The sequence below is a fragment of the Solanum tuberosum genome, unplaced genomic scaffold (genome assembly GCF_000226075.1).
Source record: "Solanum tuberosum cultivar DM 1-3 516 R44 unplaced genomic scaffold, SolTub_3.0 scf00147, whole genome shotgun sequence".
Taxonomy (NCBI): Eukaryota; Viridiplantae; Streptophyta; class Magnoliopsida; order Solanales; family Solanaceae; genus Solanum; species Solanum tuberosum.
In genome coordinates this window covers 192,629-218,910 of record NW_006239070.1, presented here as the reverse complement: position 1 = coordinate 218,910, position 26,282 = coordinate 192,629, and the positions used below count along the sequence as shown (strand labels likewise).

At 37.2% G+C, this 26,282-nt stretch overlaps 2 protein-coding genes across 5 annotated transcripts in view; one reads left to right on the top strand and one right to left on the bottom strand.

The window, feature by feature from the left end:
- The window catches only part of LOC102597103 (uncharacterized GPI-anchored protein At1g61900-like), a 20,139-nt gene extending 3,643 nt beyond the window's left edge, over positions 1-16,496 (top strand). For 2 of the 4 annotated variants that reach the window (XM_006352139.2, XM_015310834.1), the window contains exons 4-8: positions 1,232-1,477; positions 1,584-1,598; positions 5,319-5,462; positions 5,590-5,637; positions 16,213-16,496. In XM_006352139.2, coding sequence (XP_006352201.1) covers positions 1,232-1,477; positions 1,584-1,598; positions 5,319-5,462; positions 5,590-5,637; positions 16,213-16,280 — 521 coding nt within the window. In that variant the 3' untranslated portion in view covers positions 16,281-16,496. The remainder of the gene's footprint in view (positions 1-1,231; positions 1,478-1,583; positions 1,599-5,318; positions 5,463-5,589; positions 5,638-16,212) is intronic. The other 2 variants (XM_006352140.2, XM_006352141.2) reach the window with 2 other exon arrangements.
- Positions 16,497-17,589: 1,093 nt separating this feature from the next.
- On the bottom strand, positions 17,590-24,380 carry LOC102596781 (protein NLP9-like). Its single transcript, XM_006352138.2, has 5 exons — positions 22,912-24,380; positions 21,599-21,643; positions 20,736-21,485; positions 20,368-20,491; positions 17,590-19,811 (listed from the first exon to the last, which is right to left on the bottom strand). The coding sequence occupies exons 1-5, from the start codon at positions 23,728-23,730 to the stop codon at positions 18,670-18,672; spliced, it is 2,880 nt and encodes a 959-aa protein (XP_006352200.1). The 5' UTR covers positions 23,731-24,380; the 3' UTR covers positions 17,590-18,669.
- Positions 24,381-26,282: the final 1,902 nt, after the last annotated feature.

Genomic DNA, 26,282 nt, shown 5'->3' with positions numbered 1-26,282 from the left:
TTTTTTTTTTTTTTTTTTTTTTTTTTTTTTTTTTTTTTTTTTTTTTTTTGGGGGGGGGTGGATTTGATTTTGGCCAACTCTAACGGATGCTGAAATAGACAATTTTTTTTAATTGCCAAAGGGGTTAAGAATAGCTAGCCCATGACCACTAATTGTTAGTGGAGCAAGTTTGCCTCAAGTATCTTGGATGTCCCTTGCAATACATCCAACTTCTACCCAACTCTCTATGCAAGGGACATGCGAAATACATACTTGAGGGGAGGATTTATGTAGCACTTGTTCCTTTGTCGGTTGTTGAAATCTTGGTTTGCCTGCTTGTTGGCTTGCTGGTTTCTTTGATGCTGATTCTTCTAGTCTCTCCTTGGTTGTGAGCTTCTCTCTTCATCCTTTTCCGGTAGCCTTGCTTTTTAATTGAAGAGCGCCTTATCTTCATCTTTTATAGAAAGGTTTGATAATGGCTTCTCCAACTATTCTTCATTTGCCAACAAATTTTCCAATTAAGGTAAGGTTGGTTCTGTGATCCACCTGTGTGTGGCTTCCACTATGCCTTAATACTTTGGCCTCAATCCATGGACAAACTATCTTCTCATCCTTGTGTGTCTGATTGCATTTTCTGGATCTAATAATGATATTTCATCACATAAGGATTTAACCGTTGAGAAGTATTAACTTATTGTCATGTTCTGTTGCGAGATCGATAGAAACTCATTTTCAAGTCTTGTTATCTCGCATCATTTTTCTTTGTAAAAATCATCGCCAACGTGTCCCAAGCTTATTTGGGTGTCTTGGTGTTTCTAATCCATTGTAAGACCTCATATTCAACTGTTCCAGTTAGAGCATACATAGCCTTTTCAGCTTTTTGTCTTTCCACATTTTGCTGTGTCAACATCAGTTGGTGGTGTAGTGTTTGAGCTACCAACAGTATCCCATAATTCTTGTCAACTAATAGGAAAGCAGTGCGAAAATATACACAAGGTATGTACGCCAAATGAGAAGGATAATCAGTTAGCAACATAATCCCCGTTTATGTTGTGTGTTAACTTGGACATTTTTATAAAGCTAGTTGTATCTGTGTACAATACCTTCTACAACAACAACAATAACAAACATGCCCCAGAGCAGAACTAGTTAGGGTTGGCTGGCTCACACCAGTGGTGTTTTACCATACCTTCTAGCATATATCAGCTGTGATTATGGGCATATCTTTAAGCAGTTGTCATCTGGGTTGCAGTGTGTCCCCTGGAATTCAAGCAGCCATTAGAAGTGGTCAATGCATGCAGAAATTTAGCCGCTCCAAGCCCTTCATGTTGTAGCTCATTAAATGCATATATTGCTGGGATACAGAAGCAGATGTTGATTACAAATCGACAAGCAATTATATGTGCTGCGGCATTTGGTTTTATGTTACAGAAGGCCGGGGTCATGACAAATGTTTACGAGCTTTGTGATGTTGACCTGAAAGACTTCAGTCTCCAGGGTGATTGTTCATTTTTTACATTTTGTTTTTCAATCTCTTGTTGATTTCTGTTATTTTATCTGATTTTTGCTTTCTTTGTGATTGACGTCTGTTTGCAATGGAGCAGCATACGGGCAAGAAGGTACTGATTCTCCTCGTCATTTTGTAGTTTTTTGGTTCTCTGATTAGTGATCAAGAAATATTGATCTATTTTTCCCCTTTCAGCATAAAATATTCAATTTAATAAATTTCTATACGTAGATATTTGGAAAATAAGTTGTTATGATCCCCAAAAACTCTGAACTGTGTTACAACCAATACATAGCTCCCAAAGAACTTAAAACTTATAAATTTGAATTGAGAATTGCAGTTTTTGTTACTGTTGCAGGACTCTCCTTTTCCATCTGCCATAATGTTATAATAAAATTTTTATTCCCACTATAGTTATTACCTCTTCCAACAGCCCTGTAACAGTTTCTTTTACATATTAGAATACAGTTAGTATCGTTGGACTGTAAGTTGAAACGAGTTTCTTTTCCCAGTTTCTCGTTAAACTGAATCTGTACTTTCACACCTTTAGTGATGAGAATATGGATAATTGCTCAATTGTATCGTACAAGTATCACAGGACTTTAGAATAGGTTCCCTACAAGTACCTTAGTGATCATCACAAGCAGGGGTGAATCTGGGATATCAAGATGATGGCTGTACTATTACTGAGAAGTGGATCAAATTTATATTTGACGTGTTTAGCCTTGAATCCGTTGCACTTTCGAAATTATATTTTAATTTTCTTGTTGCAAATTTAGTGATTTTTAACATAAATACCTATACAAATGTTGAGATTAGTTGAACCCGTTATGATACATCCTCCACTTCTACAGTAAAATACTAAAATGTAGACACTTGGCATAATTATATAAGATTTAACTGTTGGGACATTCTGAAGGAAGACCTAATGCCCCCTATCCTCAACTTCCACCGGAGGAGCTTCCTTGAGAAATCCTTTAATGCTACTCTCATAGCTTCGATCCTAAAGAAGCCTGGAACAATAGAATAAAAGGATTTCAGACCAATCAGCCTAATTGGAGGGGTTTACAAGATCATCTCCAAGCTGATTACTTAAAGTTTGAAAACAGTTATAGGGAAGCTGGGAGATGGACATCAAATGACATTCTTGAGAGGAAGGCAAATCATGAATGCTGTTCTGTTGGCAAATGAATTGGTAGATTCTAACCAGGCATCCTATGCAAGCTAGACATTGAAAAAGCTTATGATCATGTCAATTGGAATTTCTTACTAAAAATTCTGTAAGACATGGACTTTGGAGAAAAATGTATCTGCTGGATACGATTTTGCATTTCAAAGTGTAAGATTCTCACTCATCGTAAATGGTGAACCTGAAGGATTTTTTCAATCATAGAGGTCTGAGACAAGGTAACCCAATGTCACCTTTTTTGTTACTTCTGACTATGGAGGGAATGAACCACATGTTTAGAACAACAAAGTAAAATGGGTGTGTGAAAGGATTTAGTGCTCAGACAGGGAGGGGTGATGATCTAGAAATTGCACACCTTTTTTATGCTGATGATACTCTGTTTTTTTGTGAGGCAGAAGTGGAACAAATCACACACATAAGAGTAATCCTTGCAATATTTTAGGGCATCTCACGACTTCATGTCAACTGGTCAAGAAGTTTCCTCTCTCCAATTAATCTGGTAGACATTTTACAAAGTCTAGCTAAGAATTTGGGATGTCAGGTAGCTTCTTTGTAGCTACTTTTGGCTACAAAGTACCTGGGGATGCCTTTGGGAGCCAAAAAAAAAAAAGGAACTGGAAGTATGGAATGAGAAGAAAATCAACAAAATGAGAAGATCCTTCATCTGGCAAGGAAACAAAGAACAAAGAGGCTACAATCTGGTGAAATTGGAGATACTCACTCTGAACATAAATCAGCCTTGGATTGAGAAACCTAAACAACCAGAATAACTGTTTACTACAAAAATGGTTATGGAGATTCTGTATTGAAGAGGGAGCCCTATGGAGAAGGTTCATAGCAGGGAAATATGGCTTGCTTAGCCAATTGACTACTGAGGAGGTGATGGGGTCTTTTGGATGTAGTGTGTGGAAAGACCATCAGAAGGTTGTGGCCTAATTTCCAACAATATCTATATCAGTGTGGGTGATGGCCTTAAAAATAGATTTTTGGAGTGAAATTTGGAGAGGGAATGATAGCCTGAGGAGCTTATTCCTGCACCTCCATATTTGAGCCTTCAAAGATTTGGTACTGTTGCCCAAGTATGGAGGCAACAAAGGTGGAACTTAGTGTTCAGGAAGGCTGTGAATGACTGGGAAATTGAGATTTTGCCAGGTTAGTGGAGGTGCTAAATACCTCACCAGGTATATCTCAAAGAAAGGATAAACCAATTTGGAGACTGCATAGCAAAGGAGTATTCACAGATAAATCTTGCTATTGGAGGATGAATGTCAATAAATCATTGTCAGATAATTGGCCTTGGAAGCTAGTGTGGCAGACAAGACTCCCATTAAAAGTATCATGTCTTGCTTGGCTAGTGATAAGAAAAACTTGCCTTACCCATGAGGCATTTAACACATGCAATTCTGTTCAAGGTGCTTTATGTGTGAGCAGAAAACAGAGGTAAATAACCATATGTTCTCCACTGTAAAGCAGCCTCAAATTTGTGGATTATGTTTTTGTGTATATCAGAGGTGATGCCAAAGAAAACTAGGGAGCTCCTTAGCAGCTGGACAGGAATTGGCAACATAGGGAAAAAAAGATTGGTTGAAGACTATACCAGCCTGTATATGATGGACTCTATGCAAAGAAAGGAATGCTAGATGTTTTGAAGGACAAAAAGAAAGTTTTCTGAAGATAAAAAAATGAAATGCTCAAGTCTTTTGTTTTTTTGGGTGTAAACAAGAATTGGTAGGGGAAATCATAGAGATAGTTGATTTTATAGGAAACTTGTAATTCTATATCTTTTGAGGGTGTGCACATACCTTGTGGGATGAAGTTTCCAATTCATCATCTCTTGGATGATGAAATTTTTGTGAATACGAAGTTACCCTTGTCTCAAAAAAAATTTATATAAGATTTTACTGTGACAAAGGAGAATAGGGATTTCAATGTGTCAGATGTGGGGATTTTGAAAGGATAAATCAAATAAAGAAAGGAAGGTGAAGAAAAGTACTTGATTAAAACACAAGAGGGGACACCAGACATGCCCTCAAACATGGAGATTTGAATCCCAGAAAGAGAAAGGAAAAAATAACAAGATAATTGTGAGATTTGAACCCCAACTTCACTTGTTGAGCGGCAACCAATAATCATTGCATCATAGAACTCTTTGAGCTTGGGTGCCCCCATATGTTTTAAAGAATATAGCTTTGCTATACATACTATAGGAAGAGGAGCATGGTTGCATGCGAGCCCATGCTTCTCCACACAGATACACCCCCGATTGATACTCCCTGATTCACCTTATAAATCAGTCAGCTACTTGCTCGTCAATAAGTATGTTGAATTATTCGGTTAATCCTACTTCAGTCATCCAGAATATGTATACGTGCTGTTCTACTCATGAGAAGTGGTCACTTGAAAGGTTATCCTCTAGGTTAGGGATAACTGGAATGTTATGCATACAGCTGTAGTTGTTAGTGAGCAAACTGAAGTTCATCACTGTGTTTGGCTGCAAAACTAAATTCAACTGCATGTTACAATACTAGTATGTTGTCAATGCTGCTTTTCTCCAGTTACAGTTGTATACTAGTATTTGGTGTGGAACGCGTTTTAGGTTTTCTTGGCTTAAGTTGTACTGATTAAGTTATTCAAATTAATTAGCAGGGTGCTTGCTTCGAAGTTATCCAGCAGATCTGGTGTATGACAACTCAACAGGTTTCAGCTTTACTTGCGACTTAAATGATAATATTGCTGCTCCATGGCCTTCATCATCGACAGCAACATCCTGGACTCTTTGTGCTCCTGGTAATTTGACTGAACTTACATTAATTCCGATTCTGTCAAAATAGAGCTACTTTTTATATATAGAGCTGTTATAAATCGTCTTTGTTTTCATTAACCAAATGCCTAGATGAATCACTTTAATTTGCAGAGATGTCTTTGCCAGCTCTACCAACATCAGAAATATTGGGAAATTATAGTGAGTATCTTTCATTTCCTACCTGTTTTGCTTATCCCTGTGATGCCATTTATTTGTGAAGGTCATCCTAGTAGGTAGTATTGTCTGCTTTCCTGCTCAAGCTAGAATTGCAGTTATCATCAGGGGTAGGCTTTATTTCCGAACTTTGGTTTCAATAATTCGGTAATCGGCAATTGAAAGTTTATACCAAATACCAAATTCTCAAAGTTCGGTTCGGTACATAAATCCAGATATGGTAATTCAGGAGTTACCTTAACTTGACAGAATTCTATATATTTTTGAACTCTAATTTGTTTGCTTTTAATTAATTGTATACTGCAAAAAGACACCAAATATCTTCGATAGCCATTGGGAAACACTTTCCAAGTCATCCTATGCTATTTGCTTTGTTGTTTTTATGTCGATCAAAGATAATCATACAAGTCAAAAACATGAATATAAAGAAAAAAATCAACTACAATTGATAGCTGACACTATGCATATCTTGAAAAAAAAAACATATCAAACTTTTCGTCTTGGATACTATCGGTACATGTATCAAAGCTCATGTTAGATAAGAAAAATAAATATAATTCATAGTAGCAGCACTGTCCACATAATTATAATATCTCTACAGTAGTTCAGTGCATTACAAAAGGGAAGGAACTGTTTCTCTTCATATATCCACTTAAGACTTCTCCTATTCAGGATAAAAAAGAAAGACCACAGAGATTATGAAATGCATGAAACATTTCCACAAATTTCCAAGAGCCAACAACTAACAAGCTTTTAACCCCCCAACCAGCCTGTCTCTCCCCCCTCTCCGGTGGCCCTTCTGACCACCGGAAACCTACTAGTCCCTTCTTCCTTTCTTTCCAAGTTTTAGACGATGGAGAATATCATATACTTCGCAGTGGGTTTCAAATCCTTTGACATCGAAAAGATCTCAGGGACGACAGGGATTTGGTACGAGTGGACTGAAAGAACAGAAAAACCATCACAAGGACTTCCTTCAGCAAGATCCATGGAATGGATAGTCTAGATTCTCAGAGAAGCATCTAAGACGCAAGGAAACATAGTTCGTAGATGGAAGAAGACAGAAGCATTGTCGGAGATCTTTTGTGCGCGGAACTACAATAAGTTTGGAAGATACATCAGCCTTATAAATTTAAAGGGGAAAAGGAAATCAGTTCTCATCATTCCAGAAATGACAAGATTCATTAGCACACACCGGATGAAAAATGTCATTGAGGAATATAGGCTAACTGATAGCAATACTCCTTATGCAGAGATGGTCAGAAGCTTTAAATGGGCAAACAGAGATGGGAAAGACTCGAAGGTTGACCTTACAGTTAAAAATGGAGGAGTAATCAGCATTAAAGACTCCTTAATAACTCAAAATGAAGTTTTGAAGAGAAGTTTGATGGGTGAATTTAATGCCTCTGTAGTCCTCTCTGAAGTCAGAAGGTGGGCTTCTAGTCTCTGGAAACAAGCACACGGCTTAAATATTTATGAAATGGGGAATGGAATGTTTCTGTTTGAATGGAATTCAAAAATGACTGCAGAACAGGTCATGGAAGGGGATTGACACTGGTTGAAAACTCCAATAAGGCTACAATGGTGGAATCCCTTAAGTGGAACCATTGAGAAGAAGAATGGGCCTGACACAACCTGGGTCAAGATAGTGGGGATCCCACTCCACCTATGGACTCACAAGGTCTTCAAATCAATAGGTGACCACTGCGGGGGATGGGTTGAAACAGAGGAGGAAACAAGTATTCGCAACCATCTGAAATGGGCAAGACTCGAGATCCGTGGTGACGGCAGTAACATTCCGAGGGAGATAAAGATAAAAAATGGTGGACTGGTCTTCACGATGCAAATCTGGGTCGAAACTCCGGCGAAAGTGGAGGCCGGAGAAGATAAGCAAAATAGGTCCTTTAACCAACAGATATTGGGGGATAATCCAATGGGTAAAAGGTCTGATGAGGCTACAGATATAGTATAGGGGGACAGGCCTAGGGTTGAGTCAAACCCTAGGTCATGTGCAATTGCTGGCACTAGTGGGGTCCAACAACTTTTGTCTTTAACTAATAAAGCACACATTCAATCTGTTGAAAGAGAAATATTGGGCCCAAAAGAATCATTGGGCCATAACCCTACTGAAGTGAATTTACCCCCACTTATTTTAAAGGGAAAGTCATGTGAGGCACATGAGGATTCACTTAGTGGGCTTAAAAACATAAAAGAACTGGCTTCACAGTTCTTAGAAGCCTTCAGAGCCTGGGAGTTCTCTTCAGATTTAAATGTGAGGGAGAACATGGCATCACAAGTAACACCGGAGGAAAATTCTCTCATGCAAGTTAAGGAAAGGATAGAATCCAGCATAAATAACGACATGAGTAGAAGAGCAGAGAATGAGTACATATCTATAGATCAGACTCCACCAGAAACAAGGGAGACAGACTTACAGATTCAGCAGATATTAGATGCAGAACCAGTGGCCATGCAAAATTTGGTTGAATCAGAAACAACTGAGACTGAAGCACCAAGTTGGGTGAACTCACACATACTGGAACTGAGCAACACCTATGGGGTAGCCTTTGAGGGGTTTGAGAAGGAAACACTAGCATTGCTCATGAGAATTGATGAGAGGAAATCGATGCTAGACAACAAAGGGAAAGAAATAACCACAACAACTCCAAAGAGCAGGGGGATAGGGAAAAATGAACTTAAGAACCTTCAATCTAGCCTAAACAAAGAGGTGGATGGGATCAGAAACAGGGGGAGGGTGCTCAGTTTAACTTTTAAATGAATATAAAACTTCTCTCATGGAACGTAAGGGGTCTTAACAACATCTCCAGCAAGAATATTGTTAAGACATGTTTGCAGAAATGGAAAGTGGATGTGGTTTGTCTTCAGGAGACAAAGTTAAATAAAGGAATAGAGGAGATTGCTAAACAGTTATGGGCATTTAGATGGATGAGATGCGGCTACATAGAAGCAGATGTAAGCAAGGGGGAATCCTAATCATGTGGGATAGGAGAACATGGGCAGTCACAAAGGTGGAGGAGGGGAACTACTCAATTACTTACAAGTTTGAATCAATACAAAACTCTTTCTCATGGTTCTTTACTTGAGTATACGGTCCACATAGCAGAAGTGAGAAGTTAGAGTGTTGGGAGGAAATGGTAGCAATGAAGGAACTGAGTGAAGGCCCTTGGGTCACTAGCGGGGACTTTAACACAGTCAGACACATGGAAGAAAGAAGAGGGTGCACTAGAGTCACCAATATCATGACTGATTTCTCCAAGTGGATTGAAGACTTGGAATTACATGATCCAGAACTATTTTGGGGGAAATACACTTGGTTCAGAGGATCCAATCATCAAAGTGCTGCAAGACTTGACAGATTCCTATACTCCATGGAGTGGGAGGAGTGTTTCAAAAATATCAAACAGAGCATCCTTCCCAGAACAGTCTCTGATCACAGCCCAATACTATTAGAATGTGGGAACTGGGAACATAGGCAATCCTATTTTAAATTTGAAAATTGGTGGCTCAAAGTGGATGGTTTCAAGGAGATGGTGCAGGGGTGGTGGAGTGGCTTTGTGGTAGAAGGGTGCCCTGACTACAGACTTAGCAACAAACTAAAGATGCTGAAACAAAAGTTGAAAGAATGGAGCAAACAAACCTTCAATGAAAGAACCAGAAGGAAAAATAGCCTACTAGAAGAATTGTCTGAGTTGGACAAAATCCAAGAAGAAAGAGAACTGTTTGAAAATGAGGTGTTGATAAGAGCAACAATACTTGTGGAGCTGGAAGTGTTAGCAAAGCAAGAAGAAGCCAGCTGGAGGCAGAAATCCAGAGCTTTGTGGTTGAAACAAGGAGACAATAATACTAAATTTTTTCAAAGAGTAGCTACAGCCCACAGGAGATATAACACAATTGACAAGCTATTGGTGAGAGGTGAGGAAACCCAGGATCCTAAAGAAATTACGGAAGCCATGATTGAATTTTACTCCAAGCTCTACACAGAACCTGAATCATGGAGACCTTCCTTTGAATTTAGAGGATGCCCAACAGTCTCAGCTGAAGAAATGAGTGGTTGCAAAGGCCTTTCACAGAAGAAGAAGTACTACAGACCATTAAGCAGTGTGATGGTGACAAGCTCCAGGTCCTGATGGTTTCACCATATCTTTCTTCAAGGAGTGTTGGGATATTCTTAAGGAAGATCTCATGCATACTATCCACAATTTCCACATGAGGAGCTTCTTTGAGAAATCCTTTAATGCTACTTTCATAGCTTTGATCCCAAAGAACCTGAGGCAATGGAATTAAAGGATTTCAGACCGATCAGCTTAATTGGAGTGGTGTACAAGATCATTTCTAAGCTAATCACCGAAAGATTGAAAATAGTTATAGGGAAGCTGGTTGATGGACATCAAATGGCATTCTTGAAAGGAAGGCAAATCATGGATGCTGCTCTGCTGGCTAATGAAATGGTTGACTCTAGGGTAAAACAAAAGAAACCAGGCATCCTATGCAAGCTAGATATTGAAAAGGCTTATGATCATGTTAATTGGAATTTCTTGCTAAAAATTCTGAAAGACATGGGTTTTGGAGAGAAATGGATTGGCTGGGTACAATATTGCATCTCAAATGTAAGATTCTCACTCATTATAAATGGTAAGCCTGAAGGATTTTTTCAATCGCATAGAGGTCTTAGACAGGGAGACCCTATGTCAACTTTTTTGTTCCTACTAACTATGGAGGGTCTGAACCACATGTTCAGAACATCAAAGGTAAATGGCTAGATAAAAGGGTTCAGTGCTCAAATAGGGAGAGGTGATGATATGGAAATCACACATCTTTTCTATGCAGATGATGCCCTGGTTTTTTGTGAAGCAGAAGTGGAACAAATTAGACACTTAAGAGCAATCCTTACAATATTTGAGGCATTTCAGGGCTTCATGTTAACTGGTTGAAAAGTTTCCTCTTCCCAATTAATCAGGTAGACAATCTACAAAGTCTAGCTGAGAATCTGGGATGTCAGATAGCCTCTTTGCCCACGAAGTATCTGGGTTTGCCTCTGGGGGCCAAAAACAAGGAGTTGGAGGTATGGAATGAGGTGATGGAGAGATGTGAGAAAAGACTCTCAAGATGGAAAAGTCAGTACCTATCACTGGGGGGTAGGTTGACTCTCATCAAGTCAGTTTTAGATGGGTTACCTACCTACATGATGAGTCTATTTCCAATACCAAGAGCATTGTGAAGAAAATCAATAGGATGAGAAGATCCTTCATTTGGCAAGGGAACAAAGAAAAGAAAGGCTACAACCTGGTGAAATGGGAGACACTCACTTTGAGCAGAAAACAAGGTGGCCTTGGCATGAGAAATCTTACCATCCAGAATAATTGCTTGCTACAAAAATGGCTATGGAGATTTTGTACTGAAGATGGAGCCCTATAGAGAAGATTCATAGCAGGGAAATATGGCTTGTGTAGCCAATGGACTACTGAGGAGGTATTGGGGTCGTTTGGATGCTGTGTGTGGAAGACCATCAGAAGGTTGTGGCCACAGTTCAATAACAATATTTATATTAGTGTGGGCAATGGACTGGAAACAGAGTTCTGGAATGAAAGCTGGAAAGGGGATGATAGCCTGAGGAACTTATTCCCTAACCTCTACACCTTGAGCTTACAAAGATCTGCTACTGTTGCTCAAGTATGGAGCCAACAAGGGTGGAACTTAGTGTTCAGGAGGGCTTTGAATGACTGGGAAATCGAGGATGTGGCCAGGCTACTAGAGGTGCTAAACACCCCTCCAGCCATATCTCAAAGAAAGGATAGACCAATTTGGAAGTTACATAGCAAAGGAATGTTCACAGTCAAATACCTGCTACTGGAGGATAAATGTCAATCAGTGAGTGACTAAAAAATGGCCTTGGAAGCTAGTGTGGAAGACAAGAAGCCCATTAAAAGTAGCATGCTTTGTCTGGTTGGTCATAAGAAAAGCTTGCCTTACACATGAGGCATTACAAAAAAGGGGGATGCAGTTTTGCTCAAGATGCTTTATGTGTGAGCAGAAGCAGAAGTAAATTTTCATTTGTTCATTCACTGTAAAGCAGCTTCAAAATTGTGGAATATGTTTTTGTGTATACTAGGGGTTAGCTGGGTGATGCCAAAGACAACCATGGAACTCCTTAATAGCTGGACAAGAATTGGCAACAGAGGGAAAAGTGAAGATTGGTGGAAGACTATTCCAGCCTGTATATGGTGGACTCTATGGAAAGAAAGGAATGCTAGGTGTTTTGAAGGACAAAATGATAGTTTTCAGAAGATAGAAATGAAATGCTTAAGTCTTTTATTTTTTGGTGTAAGCAAGAGTTGGTAGGGGAAAGCATAGAGATGGTCGATTTTAAAGGAAACTTGTAATTCTGTATGGCTTTTTGAGGGTGTGCACACCACCTTGTGGGATGTAAGTTTCCAATTCATCATCCCTTGGATGATGAAATTTTTGTGAATACAAAGTTACCTTTATCTCAAAAAAAACAACTAACAAGTTTAAAGTGGTCTGAAGCAACTAAAAGTCTAAAACTAGTCATTCAATTCCAAAACATACCATATGTTATTGTCTCACTTCATCGAAATTTAGAGTCCGTTTGGCGTAACTTTAAAAAAGTAGCTTTTTAAAAGTAGTTTTAAAAAAGTCAAACTTTAGTAACTTCTAAGTTAAAAAATGAAAAGTAGGAGAGTATCTACTTTTAAGTTTTTTAGTCATTTTAAACTTAATTTAAGTTATTTTTTAACTTTGCCAAACACTCTAAAAGCTAAAAATGACTTAAAAGTAGGTTTGACCAACTTTTAAGCCAATCCAAAATGACTCTTAGTCTTAAATAAGAAATTATGTTGACAAGACACCAATAATAATATTGAAAGTTCAAAATAATCGGTCACCAATAAAGTTCTCTTCATAATATAACAACAATGCAATTACCAACTAATCCCAGAAGTTCTCTTCAGAAGCAATGTCCTTTTCAGTTTTTAATGAACTTCAAGCTCTGTTCTAGACCAAACACCATAGCTAACAAAGAAGAAATCAAGAAGATCTTCCCAACTAATGCTTCAGCCTACAACGAGTGGAATCTTTCAGTACAATTACAATTCCTACAACAAAGAGTGAATGATGTTTAAAACTTAGCAGAAGCCAGCCCCCAAGGCCTAGCTTGAGTGGCAAAAGGTGGAGGATTTGTGGCTTAGGTCGCAGGTTCAAGCCCCACACCATGCAAAGCAAAGCCCGGTATTTAAGTGGAAAAGGGTAGAGGGGCGGGCCCATTATCCACCGAGTTTAGAAGGCTGTGATTGGTCTAAAGGGCGGGTCACAGACGGATTTCTCGGTTAAAAAAAAAAAAAAGACTTAGCAGAAGCCAGAAAGGGCCTGAGGTAACTTGCGACTAGAAATCAAGAATGAGGGATCTCTGGTGCTACATGTCATATCTCTAGAGAATTTAGAGTGTCATTAATTAACCAAGTAAAAAACTATTTTATTTTGCACTAAATAGAAACAAAACGCAAAACTATATCAAGTTCAAGTTGCATAAGGTCATCAAAATCTTCTTCAAGATTTACGGGAAGAGGCTCACTTCGATACAATCTTGAAGACAAACAAGGGCTTGCACCGATTTTGGAGTCAATGAACTCCTAAATGAATCAAGTATACGGGTCCTATGCTAAATGCACACCCCGAGGCCACACTAGAAATCATAATTGCCATCACATCATGAGCTATCTCGGAAAGAAATTCACCTCTGGGAGCATATCTATCCACCATTGCAAGATATCAAAATCATCACTATTGAGCTCTTGTTCATAACTACGATACTTTTCTAACTATGACTTATCACCCAAACATGTAGTATCTTGTTTTTTCCACTTTATTTCATGCCTATTTCTCACTTTTGTTGATTTTGTGTTAATGTTAGAGCTAGCTGTATCAGAAGTCTTATTCGGTAAATTAGAGAAAAGATGTATGTCGAGATGCATTATGTAATTTTTTTCTAGATTCTCTTCAAACATAAATTTCATATAAGTCATCACTTTATCTTATATTTTCCTCTCTTTTCCCTCTCTATACATATCCTCAAGTGGCTGCCAACATACTCGAGGTTGTTACGAGGATCTAAGATAGAGGCAACAAAAAGCATCTTATTCATTTTTTTAGAAGCACCCAAAACTTGACAAACTTCTTTGCGCTTTTTTCCATACAGTCTTTTAGATGATCGTGAAGCTCAATTATGCCTTCAAAGTGAACATTAGAACTGGCCTATGAGTGAACCTGAAACCTTCACAGTTAAGTCATAAATAAAACCTTTGAATAAATATTACCGTGCTTCACATTTTGCCAATTATTACTTTCAAGTACAGCTGCAACAATTCCATTTTCACAAACATTAGTAGCAAGATAAGTTGACAATCCACTATCCATAAGATCATACCTATCAAATGCAGTCTCAAAATGTTATGTTGTATCCAACATCAAGTAGGTAGAATTCCACCTAGTAGGAACATCCAAACATAATGACTTGAACATTCTATATTTTTGAGTTTACAACATTCATTAAATTTTCTAAACCTTGCAAGAGTTGGTCTAATATACTTTACCATTTCTCTTTACATGTTTGATAGATACACCAACTTCTTTCATGCCATCTTGCATAATAATAATATAAAGAGAATTTATGGGATTAGTTTTGACTGCACTATTTTATTATGAGGAGAACTTTTCAGTTGGTGATATAAAGAGAAACTCATTGAAAAAGACAACCAGTTTTGTAGGTTTGTTAAATAGAAAATCTTTATAAATTAAGCCCCCAAGGCCTAGCTCAAGTGGCAAAAGGTGGAGGATTTGTGGCTTAGGTCGCAGGTTCAAGTCCCACACCATGCAAAGCGAAGTCTGGTATTTAAGTGGAGAAGGGTAGAGGGGAGGGCCCATTATCCACCGAGTTTAGAAGGCTGTGATTGGTCCAAAGCGCGGGACACAGACGGATTTCTCGGTTATCAAAAAAAATAAAAAATCTTTATAAATTAATAATTGAATATTCAGTAGGAACATTTTTTTTTTTTGAACTTGGTAACTTTGTATTATATCACAAAACAGTACATGGGTCGTACTGTAACCTTATATACAAGTGTACTCCTGATTTCACTTCTCTACGTCTAAATTGAGTCTAACACATCAATAATAGAGACAGTGTCATTAGAGTATAACTGATTACACCAAAAGACTAAAAGTAAAATGCAGTTTAGTTTAACTTTCTGCACATTGTTCTCTATGCTCTCAAAACATCTTGAATTCCTTTCTTTCCAAACAGCCCACCAGATAGCCCCCGGGATAATTCTCCATCTACCTCTGTCCTTAGCATGTACACCTGCTTCCTCCTAGCATAGTAATGCCTTGGCCACCTTCCTGGGCATTGTCCAGGAGATGCCTTTGAGGCTTAGGAATATTCTCCACAGATGATGGGTGTACTTGCAATGTAAAAATAGATGGTTCAGTAGGAACATTAATGTATATAGATTCTTTAGTTTAAACCTTCTTTAGTTTAAAAAAAAACCTTCTTTGGTGGGATGGATTGTTTATCCAAAGAATATAGCGAGTCTGTACGAACCTCTGCTGAAAAAGCCGGTAAAACCCCCACATCTAATGAGTAGAGAAGTAACACAACCAAAGGAACAGTCTAAATCGAAGATATAGCTCATAAAGTGATCACATAACATTGTAAGCCAAAATGTATTCCCTTTAGATAGATAGTACATATATTATACTTGATATAAAGCATAGGCAGGGAAAGAAGCAGCAGGATTGGCAACGATCTGAAGGGTTAAATCCAATGGTTTTGAGATATTTAGTGTCTTCTTGTAGTATACACATTGATTTAAAAACAAACGAAAACCCTTCGGGGTGGCCTAGTGGTTTGGGCTTGGGACTTCCATGTTGGAGGTCTCAAGTTCGAAACCCCTTGCCAGCGAAAGCAAGGAGTTTGCCTTCTGGGTCGAGCTCGTCGCACCAGGCTTGCCTAGTGCGGGTTACCTCTCCTATGTGGTTTGCGAGCTATTGCATAGGAGCGAGAGTTTTACCTTGTGCGCACCAAAGGGTAGCAGCTGTGGGTTTCCCTTGTCATAAATAATTAAAAAAAACGAAAAGAGAGTTCAAATATATAGAATCCTGCCTAGGTTAGGTAAATCCCAAATTACCCGAAGTTTGATATTTGATATCTACTTTAATTGTCGATTATCGGACTCTATAAATAACAGACGGCTATTGCGTCTTATCAAAATGAGACAGTGAAGTAGGTTTCTGTTTTACTTATGGATATAAACCATGTACAGCTGCTTATAAAGCTGTCTTTTTTCGTGAAATATTTTGCAAACTTCTCCTACATTGTTGTTCTACCTTTTTTTCTTTTGGTGGTGGGGTGGGAATGGTACAAACGTGTGCCATATTTTATTCTTTAAAAAGGTCTTGGTGTCCACGTTACTGTGTTACCCCATTTTGAGGTATATATTGATGCATATATCGATGCCATGATTGCAGGCTGTCCCCGTGGTGGAGCGGATCTCCTTGTGCCCATTCTTTTGTTTTTTGTCTCTATATTGTTTTGAAGAGATTTGCCAGAAGCTGATCCAGTTTGAGTTAGAGCCCTGTAGGTACACTGAGTGACCAGATAATGTGTATATATACTTTCGAATATCCTTCCTCAGTTCCTCGTGTATAGTTTGCTGTCTTTTTGGTAAGTCAATTCATGGTTTTGCAATATTAGACTGTTCTACAGACTGCTTGCAAGCCTTTTTGTCAGTACTTCTAATGCTTTTTTTTTTTATTTAAAAGAAGGATAAAGAAAAGCAAAAGCACATTGCAGAACTTGGTCCTCCTGCATCGATGAAAAAAATAACATAAAAAAAGAAACAGACAACACATGAAGAGATGTGAATTGTTTTTTCATTGCTAAGCATATCATTTTTGATAGTATTTTGCTGAACTTGATGATCTTCGTAAGCAAATTCTAATACAATGTTGATTCGGCCACAATCAAGACCATATCCAATTGTGCAAGAGTTAAGGTGCAGGTAGATTTGCCAAAATCACATCTTACCAAAAATAAGGTTAACTGCAGTGACATAATGAAGAAAATGTTCAGAGCTACGAAAAGAAGAAGGAATCTTATGAAAGACAAGAGTCTTTACTATGTCAAAGAACTACGAATTTGTAAATGGTGTACCAATCATTATTCTTCAAGCCTGACCAATATCGAAACACAAAACAAGTTTGAAGGTAACCAATAACTACTGTAGCAGAGATTGTGAGCATAGACAACAAGGAGTTAGGAGAACCAGACGAGACAATTGATACATCTAAAGTAAGATAATACTAGGGAGTCTCAAGTACTATAACAAATTAGCTCCACCAAGAATCTTTTGGGATTGTAGGAACTCAACAGTGAGTCAAAGAAATGGGAGATAAGAGGATCTGGTAGTTACAGTGAAAACAAATATGAAAATAAGAAAGAATGGACGTGACATAGAAGCTCCAGATGAGAATGAAGAAGCTACATACACAGGACATGATTTGGATAACAAAACTATTGTGGTGGCTCCAATAACATCCTATTCAGGAAGTGAATAATCAAGAGATACAGGTGGGAACTCATACCCTCCCAAGACATAATTAAGGAAACTGAAGTTGATCATCAGGGAGCTACTCATAAAAATAAGTCTCCCAAGACAAGAACATTACTTTACGACTACTTTTTCATTTTAGTTCGACTTGCATCTATTAAGCATATAGCTAGCGTTCCTTTGTGGATCTCCATATTTCATTTCCTTACAGGCTGATCACCCCTTTCTACTAGTTCTTACATAAGCAATTTGTAGGAAAGTCTTTCCTTCTGAAATCCACTCCTGAAGTCAGATAGTCAGAAAAAGTAGTCTCCTATTAGAAAGTTGCATGATACAATAACCCACAATGTTGAAGAGGAAGAGGAAGACGAAATGAGTCAACAGTTAAACAGAGGGTGAATCAGATGAATACAACAATCTTACATCTCCCCAAAATCAAAAGGAGGAAAGAGAGGTAGGATACAACGCGACACAGATATTCAACAACCTTCTGGGTAAAGCTTTCCACTGATTATGATTTGGATCATCAGATTAGTGTAGACACAACAATCTTTCCACTGCTTACAAATACTTCATAGGCATCATAGATTCACTCTGATTGCACTTGTGGAGCCATTTCATAGAGCTACACAAATTTAAAAAAATACAGAAGAGGACCAGGAATGGAGCAATCTGGCAGCAATTGCAATGGAAAAAAAAAAGTTTCTTTGTGGAGGTTGAAGTAGTTATGGATACATCTCAACAAATCACATTGAAACTGTTTTTATAGGAATGCAATATGTACTCTTTTACCACTTTGATGTATGCTACATGTTCCGACTGTGAAAGTTTGAGGCTTTGGGATAATATCGATCAACTGGTCAACACAATGTCCTTGCCTTGGCTAGTGGGCGGGGACTTCAATGAGATATTAAACGAGGAGGAAAAGATTGGGGGTTTACCAGTAGTGCCTCAAGAATATGAGGACTTTGCCTTACTGAAACTACTTTTACAACTTCAACCATTACCTTACAACATTAACTGCATTTTTACCAGTTGAGGCACTTGCGATCTAGTGCCTTAAACTGTTGTAACCTTTTACAATCAATCTTTGACATATACAGTACACCGATAGCAGATTAAGCCCGATCCAGCAATATTGCATGTATGAAGAAGGGCAATGCCACTTGTAAGCTCTTTTGTCGAGTGTGAATCATGACAGGACTCAAGGAAGGTCTATTCGACACAAATTCCGTGTTAATGAAAACTTTTCACCGGAATCTTTCACAAAATTTCAACTGATTTTGTTCTTCTATGATTCTAATCCATGTATACGTGAAATCCTCGAATTCCTGCCCAGGCCATACAACACAAGAAGCATTTCCGTGCTGGATAACTAAGAGCCATTTGTCAAAAAGCAATTACTGCTGCCTGAGCTACCTACAGTGCATGACACGTCTTGAACGAGAAATTTTACATTACGGGTTCCAAGAATGTCGAGTATTTCCAAACACTCGTTCAAGTCTGCATCATTTACCAACATCACCCATTCCTCTTCATCATCAAGATAGTGGAGATGGAACGTCCCTATCTGCAGTTTGAACCTCTTTGCAACCTCTTCATAGAGTTGGAAGCACCCTGCTGAAGGCTCAAATTTAAATCGGATTTTATCTTCCATGTAACTAGCTTTTACGGTGATTTGTGAGCCACCATCCTCAACTGTTGTATGTTTTCTCTCACCAGAACTACGGGAGCTAGACGAACTTCCATTCATCGTTGAACGGGACGTATTTGACGAATCTGTCACACCTGAAGAACTCACCTTGTTATGTTCCATAACACCATCATCTCCATCCATTTCGATACTTCCTTTCATCTTCTTCTCAATATCATCAGTATTAGCCATGGAATCAGGGCATCGGCTGATGAAATGGCAACCAGAATTGTCCAACTTTAAGTTGCTTGTGTTCAAACCACAGCTCCTCCATCCTCCTTTTGTATGGAAAGAATCCAGTGACACATTTACAGAACTGGTGCATGGCACTGTGTCTGGATTTGCAGGCAAGGATGACCTTCTATCTAATGCAGCCAATTTGGAGCCATGACAAACTCCAGACAATGAACTATTTGGTTTATCCCCAACCCTGAAAGAGCTAGGACTGAAATGACTAGACTCTGGTAGTTGGTTTCCATCCACATTCAAGTCCTCTTCCATTTTCACCAGAGAGTCGTGGTTGTCAACGCATGAAGTTTGGAGCGCAGACACAGCATCTTGGAAAAGGAATTCAGAACTTTCTATTGAGACATCTTTGCAGGGAAAGAGTGTTCTTTTCTGAGAGTCGAAATCTTGAAGGATAGATGTTGCTGCAACTAAACCTCCAGTGACTGTATCAAACTTCAGTCCTCCTTCTATCCCTTGGACTGATTGAAGCACTGTCCGTATCTTTACTAAAGAACGATTCACTTTACTTATCTTCCGGGATGGCCATCTTGTGATCCCATACTGCCGACATATCCTTTTCAATGTAGTTGGACACACTACAAAAACACATAACAAACAAATGTTACAACCATCTTTTACAAGATCATATAATTTTGTGCTTTCAACTTCAAACAGTTCTATATGTACTACTCTTTTTATATCGTAAAGAGTCCGCACCCTTTGGTAATGTCACTTTTCTTTAAAGAAATATCACTGAAGAACAGAAATCACGTAAACCTTCTGACATCCATTTTTTGTAATAACCATCATGTTAAATTTCAAGACACTACTACCAGATACAAAGAAGTAGAAGTTGTACTTGGCGCAAAGAAAAATAGAATATTTGACTCGGGATAGGAGAGTTTGGATGGGCTGGTAAGATCCCCAAAATCAACGTTAGAAGGGACAAGAGACGGTACTCAATAAGTGTATATTAGCCCCAATTGGGACGGCCTCAAAAATCTGATGATGTCCATAAAGTTTTTGCAAGGAATATCTGAATCACAAAATAATAACCCAATGGAAGAGGACAGATACCAACATAATAATACAATTTTCCAAAATGTCCAAATTAGTTGATTGTTTCCACTTGACGAGGGTATATGTTCTTACCACCAATGCTTTGTGCAGCATTCTTGAGGCTTCCAGAGAAGTGTTGCTGAAGAACACTCAAGCTGACATGTTTCTCTGCTGCGCTTCTTTTTTTCTCTGTCCGTTTTCTTGATACACTTGGTGTCTACAATATGAAATGCAATAACTTCAGTATTGACAAACAAAAGGGATGAAATAGGACTCAAAAAACACATAGAAGGAACATAGTTTATCTAGGAGCACATAAACTAAGAGTTATTGAAACACAACTATCGAGAGCGCAAGACAATTGTTCAAGAACATGTAAAAAGGGAGAAAGGAAACAGGATACTCGAGCACAGTGTAAACATAGACTAGACAACAGAAGGAAGACAAGTTGAGCGATAAACCTGTTTGTGAGAAATATTAGCTTCTATTCCAGCTCTCTCTGGATCACATACATCTATAGGAGCTTTACTCAAATCTAAAGTGCTGTCTAATAATGATTGCCCAGAACTCTTCCTTGACAAGTCAATTGGTGGTAAATTCAGAACAGATTCACTCTGTAACCCACACTTCTCACCCCCTTCTCCAACTAATTCTGCATCTGATAGTGTTCTCAGACTTCTGCAAATTCTCTGCATGGTGCGTGAGAGGTTATTTAAGAGAAGCTGTTGTTCGGTGCTTCCCTCCATATCGACAGGAAGAAAGAACTCTAATACATAATCATCATCACCGGTGAGTACACTACGTAATCTGATAGCCACTGCAGCATTTAGACCAAACTTCCGTGCATGATGAACAAGTGGATACTCATTTATATGGTACTCTTTCACATCAGGGTAGAAGAAGGGGTGGTTTGATTGGAGGGATTTCCCAACAATACCTTGTCCTTCTTCGAGATCATGTCCCATACATGCATGAAGAAATCCTTGCATCTCCTTGTCACTCACATAACAAGCTGTATTCTCAACACATAATACACTTTTTTCATCTAAGCTTGTAATGCTTTCTCTAGCATGCGCTCTTATTTCACCACCACCTCCTCTACAACTACGGGGAATCCATGTCAAAGCAAGAGGCAGTCTATGAGCATGGCAAACTGCTCGCAGAACATCTTTTACCTCAGCTAAAGCAGCTCTTTGATTCTTGGAGAGACTCTGCAAGGAAGCAATAAGACAAGGGGATATTAGAAGGGAATACTATATCAAGACAATCAAATGGCCAGAAATAATGCATAGATCACTGATGAGATTAAGATATTGAGTATTACCTGGGAAGAAAATTGAGGAGGTGTTGTGCTCCTTAAGTTTACTGCCTGCAACATAAACCATCTATTCTTGAGGATAAATTAAAGCAGATTAAGAGATTCTCAAGAGGACAAACCACAAACAACACAAGAAGGGAAAAAAAAGAAAAGAAAAGAAAAGAGCACACAGCAACATTCCGTTACTTCATGCTTCCATTAGATTCAGACAACCATAAAGTCGAGCCCTCTATATGCACTGACAACCAACCTATATAACCTCCCATGACACTAGCATAACTTTTCAACCAGCCCAGCTAACACATAAAGATCTACATTTGATCAGACAAAAACGTTGATGCACTAGAAAGAAAGGAATAGAATAACATATTTTATCAAACAAACATGTTTAGCATATTTTATCAACCGAACATGTTTTCCTTATGGTTGCTATGTTTTTATTTTTATTTTTGATGACCATGATGTCCGGGCCAGCTTTGCGCACCTCGACTAATACCATGGGATACCTGCCACCCCCCACCCAACAGGTACCAAGTAACTCTGCCCACCAACACTAGGACAGATGGGAAGAGTCAGCTAGTGTTATTTGTCTCCGTTGAGTTTTGAACCTGAGACCTCAAGGTTCTCAACCACTTCATTGACCACTAGGCCACACCCTTGGGTGCCTTTGTTGGTTTCTTTTTCTTGCTATTAAGTTCTGTTGGCCACAAGGAAGGTAACAAGTGGGAGGACAAAAATGGATGTGTCACTGTATCTGTCTTGACATCTACATGCCCAAACAAAACATAATACTGAAGGAAGAAAACTGACAAAGCATTTTCCCTTCTGACAGGAAAGAACTTAATTTCTGTACATCACCAGAAAAAAAGAGAAAAGAGAAAAGTTACAATATGATGTTAAGTCAAAAGCTACATGGAAAAACACATCTAAAACAATCAATTGATGCAAAATTACGTTTTCTGTTCTTCGCAAAATATTAGATACCGAATCAAAGACAGTTAAGGCAATATTGCGATCTAAAGTTCATCCATTAATACGTATTACATCCGACACACCCGATAAAAAGGAAAACCAAAAAAGAAGAAACAAAAAAAAGCAAATGCCTAGTAGTTAGAAGTAATACTTGAAGTAAAGACTATTAGCCTGTTCATCAAGATTTCAAACAGGTTCCAAAAAATATTCTGAGGCAGATATTATGATTTCTTTAGTCATCTATTTTTATCCTCAAATACACTGAAATAAAAGTATTCTTTCTCAGTGGTAAAGGTACATATGCAACAAAAGGAGAATAAAGGAACTAATAGAATAAAAGCAGAAACCTGCAGAGCCTGGCAAACATGACTTGTTTCCAAATCAAAATTTGGTTTCTCCTTCACAGTGACTAATTCTAATACTGCACAACACAGTGTATCATGTCCATCATCCTCTAGAATCGGTAAAGCAATTGATCCACGGACTTCATGGTCAACTGCATATTGTACGCGTAAATACTCAGCCTCCTTGTAGTACATAACATTTGATGTCCACTCCGGTATTCTTGAAGTAAAAACTCTACCAGGAAGACCTGGACATGATCCTGGTTTCATTTCCAAATCAAAAGTGAATTTCCTCGACACCTCTCGATATCCAGTTAACACCTGATCAAGTAGAAATGGCTGTTCATATGTGCTTAAAATGTACTGATCACCACTCTTCATCGGAACCCAAACCTGAGCCAAGATTCCCTCACCAGATGATTTTTTAAACAATTCTAATGCCTTGAGCATTCTCTCAGCAAGTGATTGACAAGGTGATTTTGGAATTACACATTTCTCAACAAGATCAGTAACATAATTCTGTTTGCTCGAATTCTTCCCCATTTCATCAACCAAATCAGCCTCTTCACTAGAGTCTACGAAACAAAACTGGTCATCATTCTGCTGAAACATCAAATTTTCCCCTTCACATGGAAAAGTTTCAGTATTCTGTTCTTCAAATGGTGCATAATCGATGGACATTGGATTAATAGGCGAAAATGTTGGATAAGAAGCAAAAATTTGCTCTATCCCAGAATATGTATCAAGATTCATAATCTCCATAACATTGTCATCTATATATGAACACCTTGGAGATGCCCAAAAACCAATACCATTTTCCATTGTCAATCCGACTAACAAAAATCTATTGATACTTATTGCAACAAAATGTCAAACAACAACCCCAAATACTCCTAAGGGCAGTTCAATCTCCCTACAGTTTTACATATTCCAAGAATCCAACATCGTAGTGTCAAATCTCAGTGAATCGTGGCAGTAAGACTACTCATACTAGTAGCATATTTAAAGTTTCCTAATTTAATTAAGGAATCTACTAATTACCCCTCCATGGAAATTGTACTTCACATCAAGATTACTTAGCAAAAAAACTACAAAGGTGTAAACTTTATATCTCAAGGACCAAAAGAACCAATTTTTAAGCACCAGATTCAAGAACTTCACAGAATCCAAGACACCCCAAACTTTATCAGCAAAAAAAAGAAAGTTTTTTCAAGCTGTCACACCTAAATTTCAAGAAATTGTAACAATTAACAAAACCCCATTTCACATAAAGAAACAACCCATAAACCAAATCAATTGACAGATTCAAATCAAGATTTGTAGCTACAAAAAGTGGCTAAGAAAGGAAAATGAATAGGGGAAAAAGGGTGGATATTAAGGTTTAAGATTTTTTGTAAGGTGAAGGAAAGTTCCCAATAAACAAAATTGATTTGAATTCTTTTCTGTGTGTTTGACAATATAAACTCCCTGTGCCTACATGAAGAAAGAACTTGTAACAGCTTGTCTAGATGGCTGTTATATATTGTATAGGTCACCGAGGGTTGTGGTGGATTGGCAAGCATTTTTTTCAACCTTAATTAAGAGGTTTCAAGTTTCATTTCTCATTCGCTTTTATTAGAAGCACTTTACTTTCAATGTAGAATCTCCCACTGTGAATTCAAATTTAGTTGGACTCAATGTGGTATTGGACATAGGGTGTGAAATAAAAAAAACATATTGTATATCGAGTATATTGTCAGTTTAAATATGATGTTTATTTTTATTGTTATTTAAATTTTATTATATTGTATTATCGAAATTCATTATTAGGTAATAACAGAGATTTTAGCCGTTATTTTACCCTTTTTGTATTGATTTTATGTTGTTATATCTCTTATAGGTTTTTTTTTGTTGATGTGTGATATTATATAAGTATAAAAAAAATGTAATTTATCTAAATATGATATTCATCAAACTAATACAATAGGATATAATATGATATGATATATTAGGAAACAATTTGATGATTTTACTTTTTTTATTTTATTTCAAATAGGTGTTTTTTTTCATAACTAAGAAGATTTCTTTTTAATATATGAAAATTTACATTATTAAAGAATCATTTTTAAAAAAAAAAGATATTAAGATACTTTTTATTTTATAGGATTGGATAATTATTTTAAATAACGTGTTCAAGTTAAAAATATCATTTATTTTGAAACGGAGAAGTAAAACATAACGGCGGATAGCAAGGAGGAAATATATAAAAAAATGTATAGATCTTTACTAAAGTATAACATCTGTCTCTTAAACTATACTTTTAATATTATATTTTTATTATTTTATATTAATAAATGCTCTCACGTCATCAACTTGAATCTTTATGAATGATTTGAATATTCCATTGGTTTATACGTGACTTGAAAATTTTTAATCTTAAATTTTGTCACGATTACTTGTGTGATCATAAAAGCAAGTCACTAAGAATAAAATTTAGAAAACAAAAGTGATTATTGATATTTCATATATTTTTTAATAAAGAATTACTAAGAATAGTATGCGGATTTTTTTTATTGATTGATTAAAATGAACAACTAAAATAAATATTTATCTTTAATATAAAAATCAACTAAAAAAAATAATTTAATAATTATATAAAACAATAATAATTAAAGTTTAAATTTCAAAATATTATTAATAAAATTTGAAGAACACTATTTACACAAATTTTATCTCTTTCTTTTTTATTTTTTTATTTAACATTCGATATCTCTATTAAAATCCGATTAATCGTACCTCTAGATAAAGGCCACATATTTTGGCCGACATGGTGTACGAAATGTGAAGTTATTGATAAGAATTTGAGAAGATACTCAGAATACTCAATCCATGTGAGGCATAAGATTCCAAACTCATTTGATTGTGACACTATATATATCTATACTAAAACTAATTCAAATCTGTCCCTTTAGTGATAACTTTTTTATTATTTCTCACTTGGTATCTAATATTTGCATTAAAGTCTAACTATTTCAGATTCACATCAGGTAAGATTTAAGAAAAATGTTCTTTATCAAAAAAAAATTCATATTTAGAACTCAATAAATCTCTGTCATTAATAGTCCTTTGCTAATAATTAGTTATACTATAATATCGAAGTTTTTTTATTTATCATTCAACGTTAGATTTATATATTAAAAGTTTGATAAGAAAAAACACATAAACCCCCCCCCCCTCCCTCCCAAACCCTAAACTTGGCAACACAACTTACTTTAGCACTTAAACTACACAAGCGTTTAAATAACCCCCTTAACATCTTTGAGTTTTTTTATCTATCATTCAACATTTTATATATATATGTTATAAGTTTGATTAATTTTTTATAAGAAAAAACA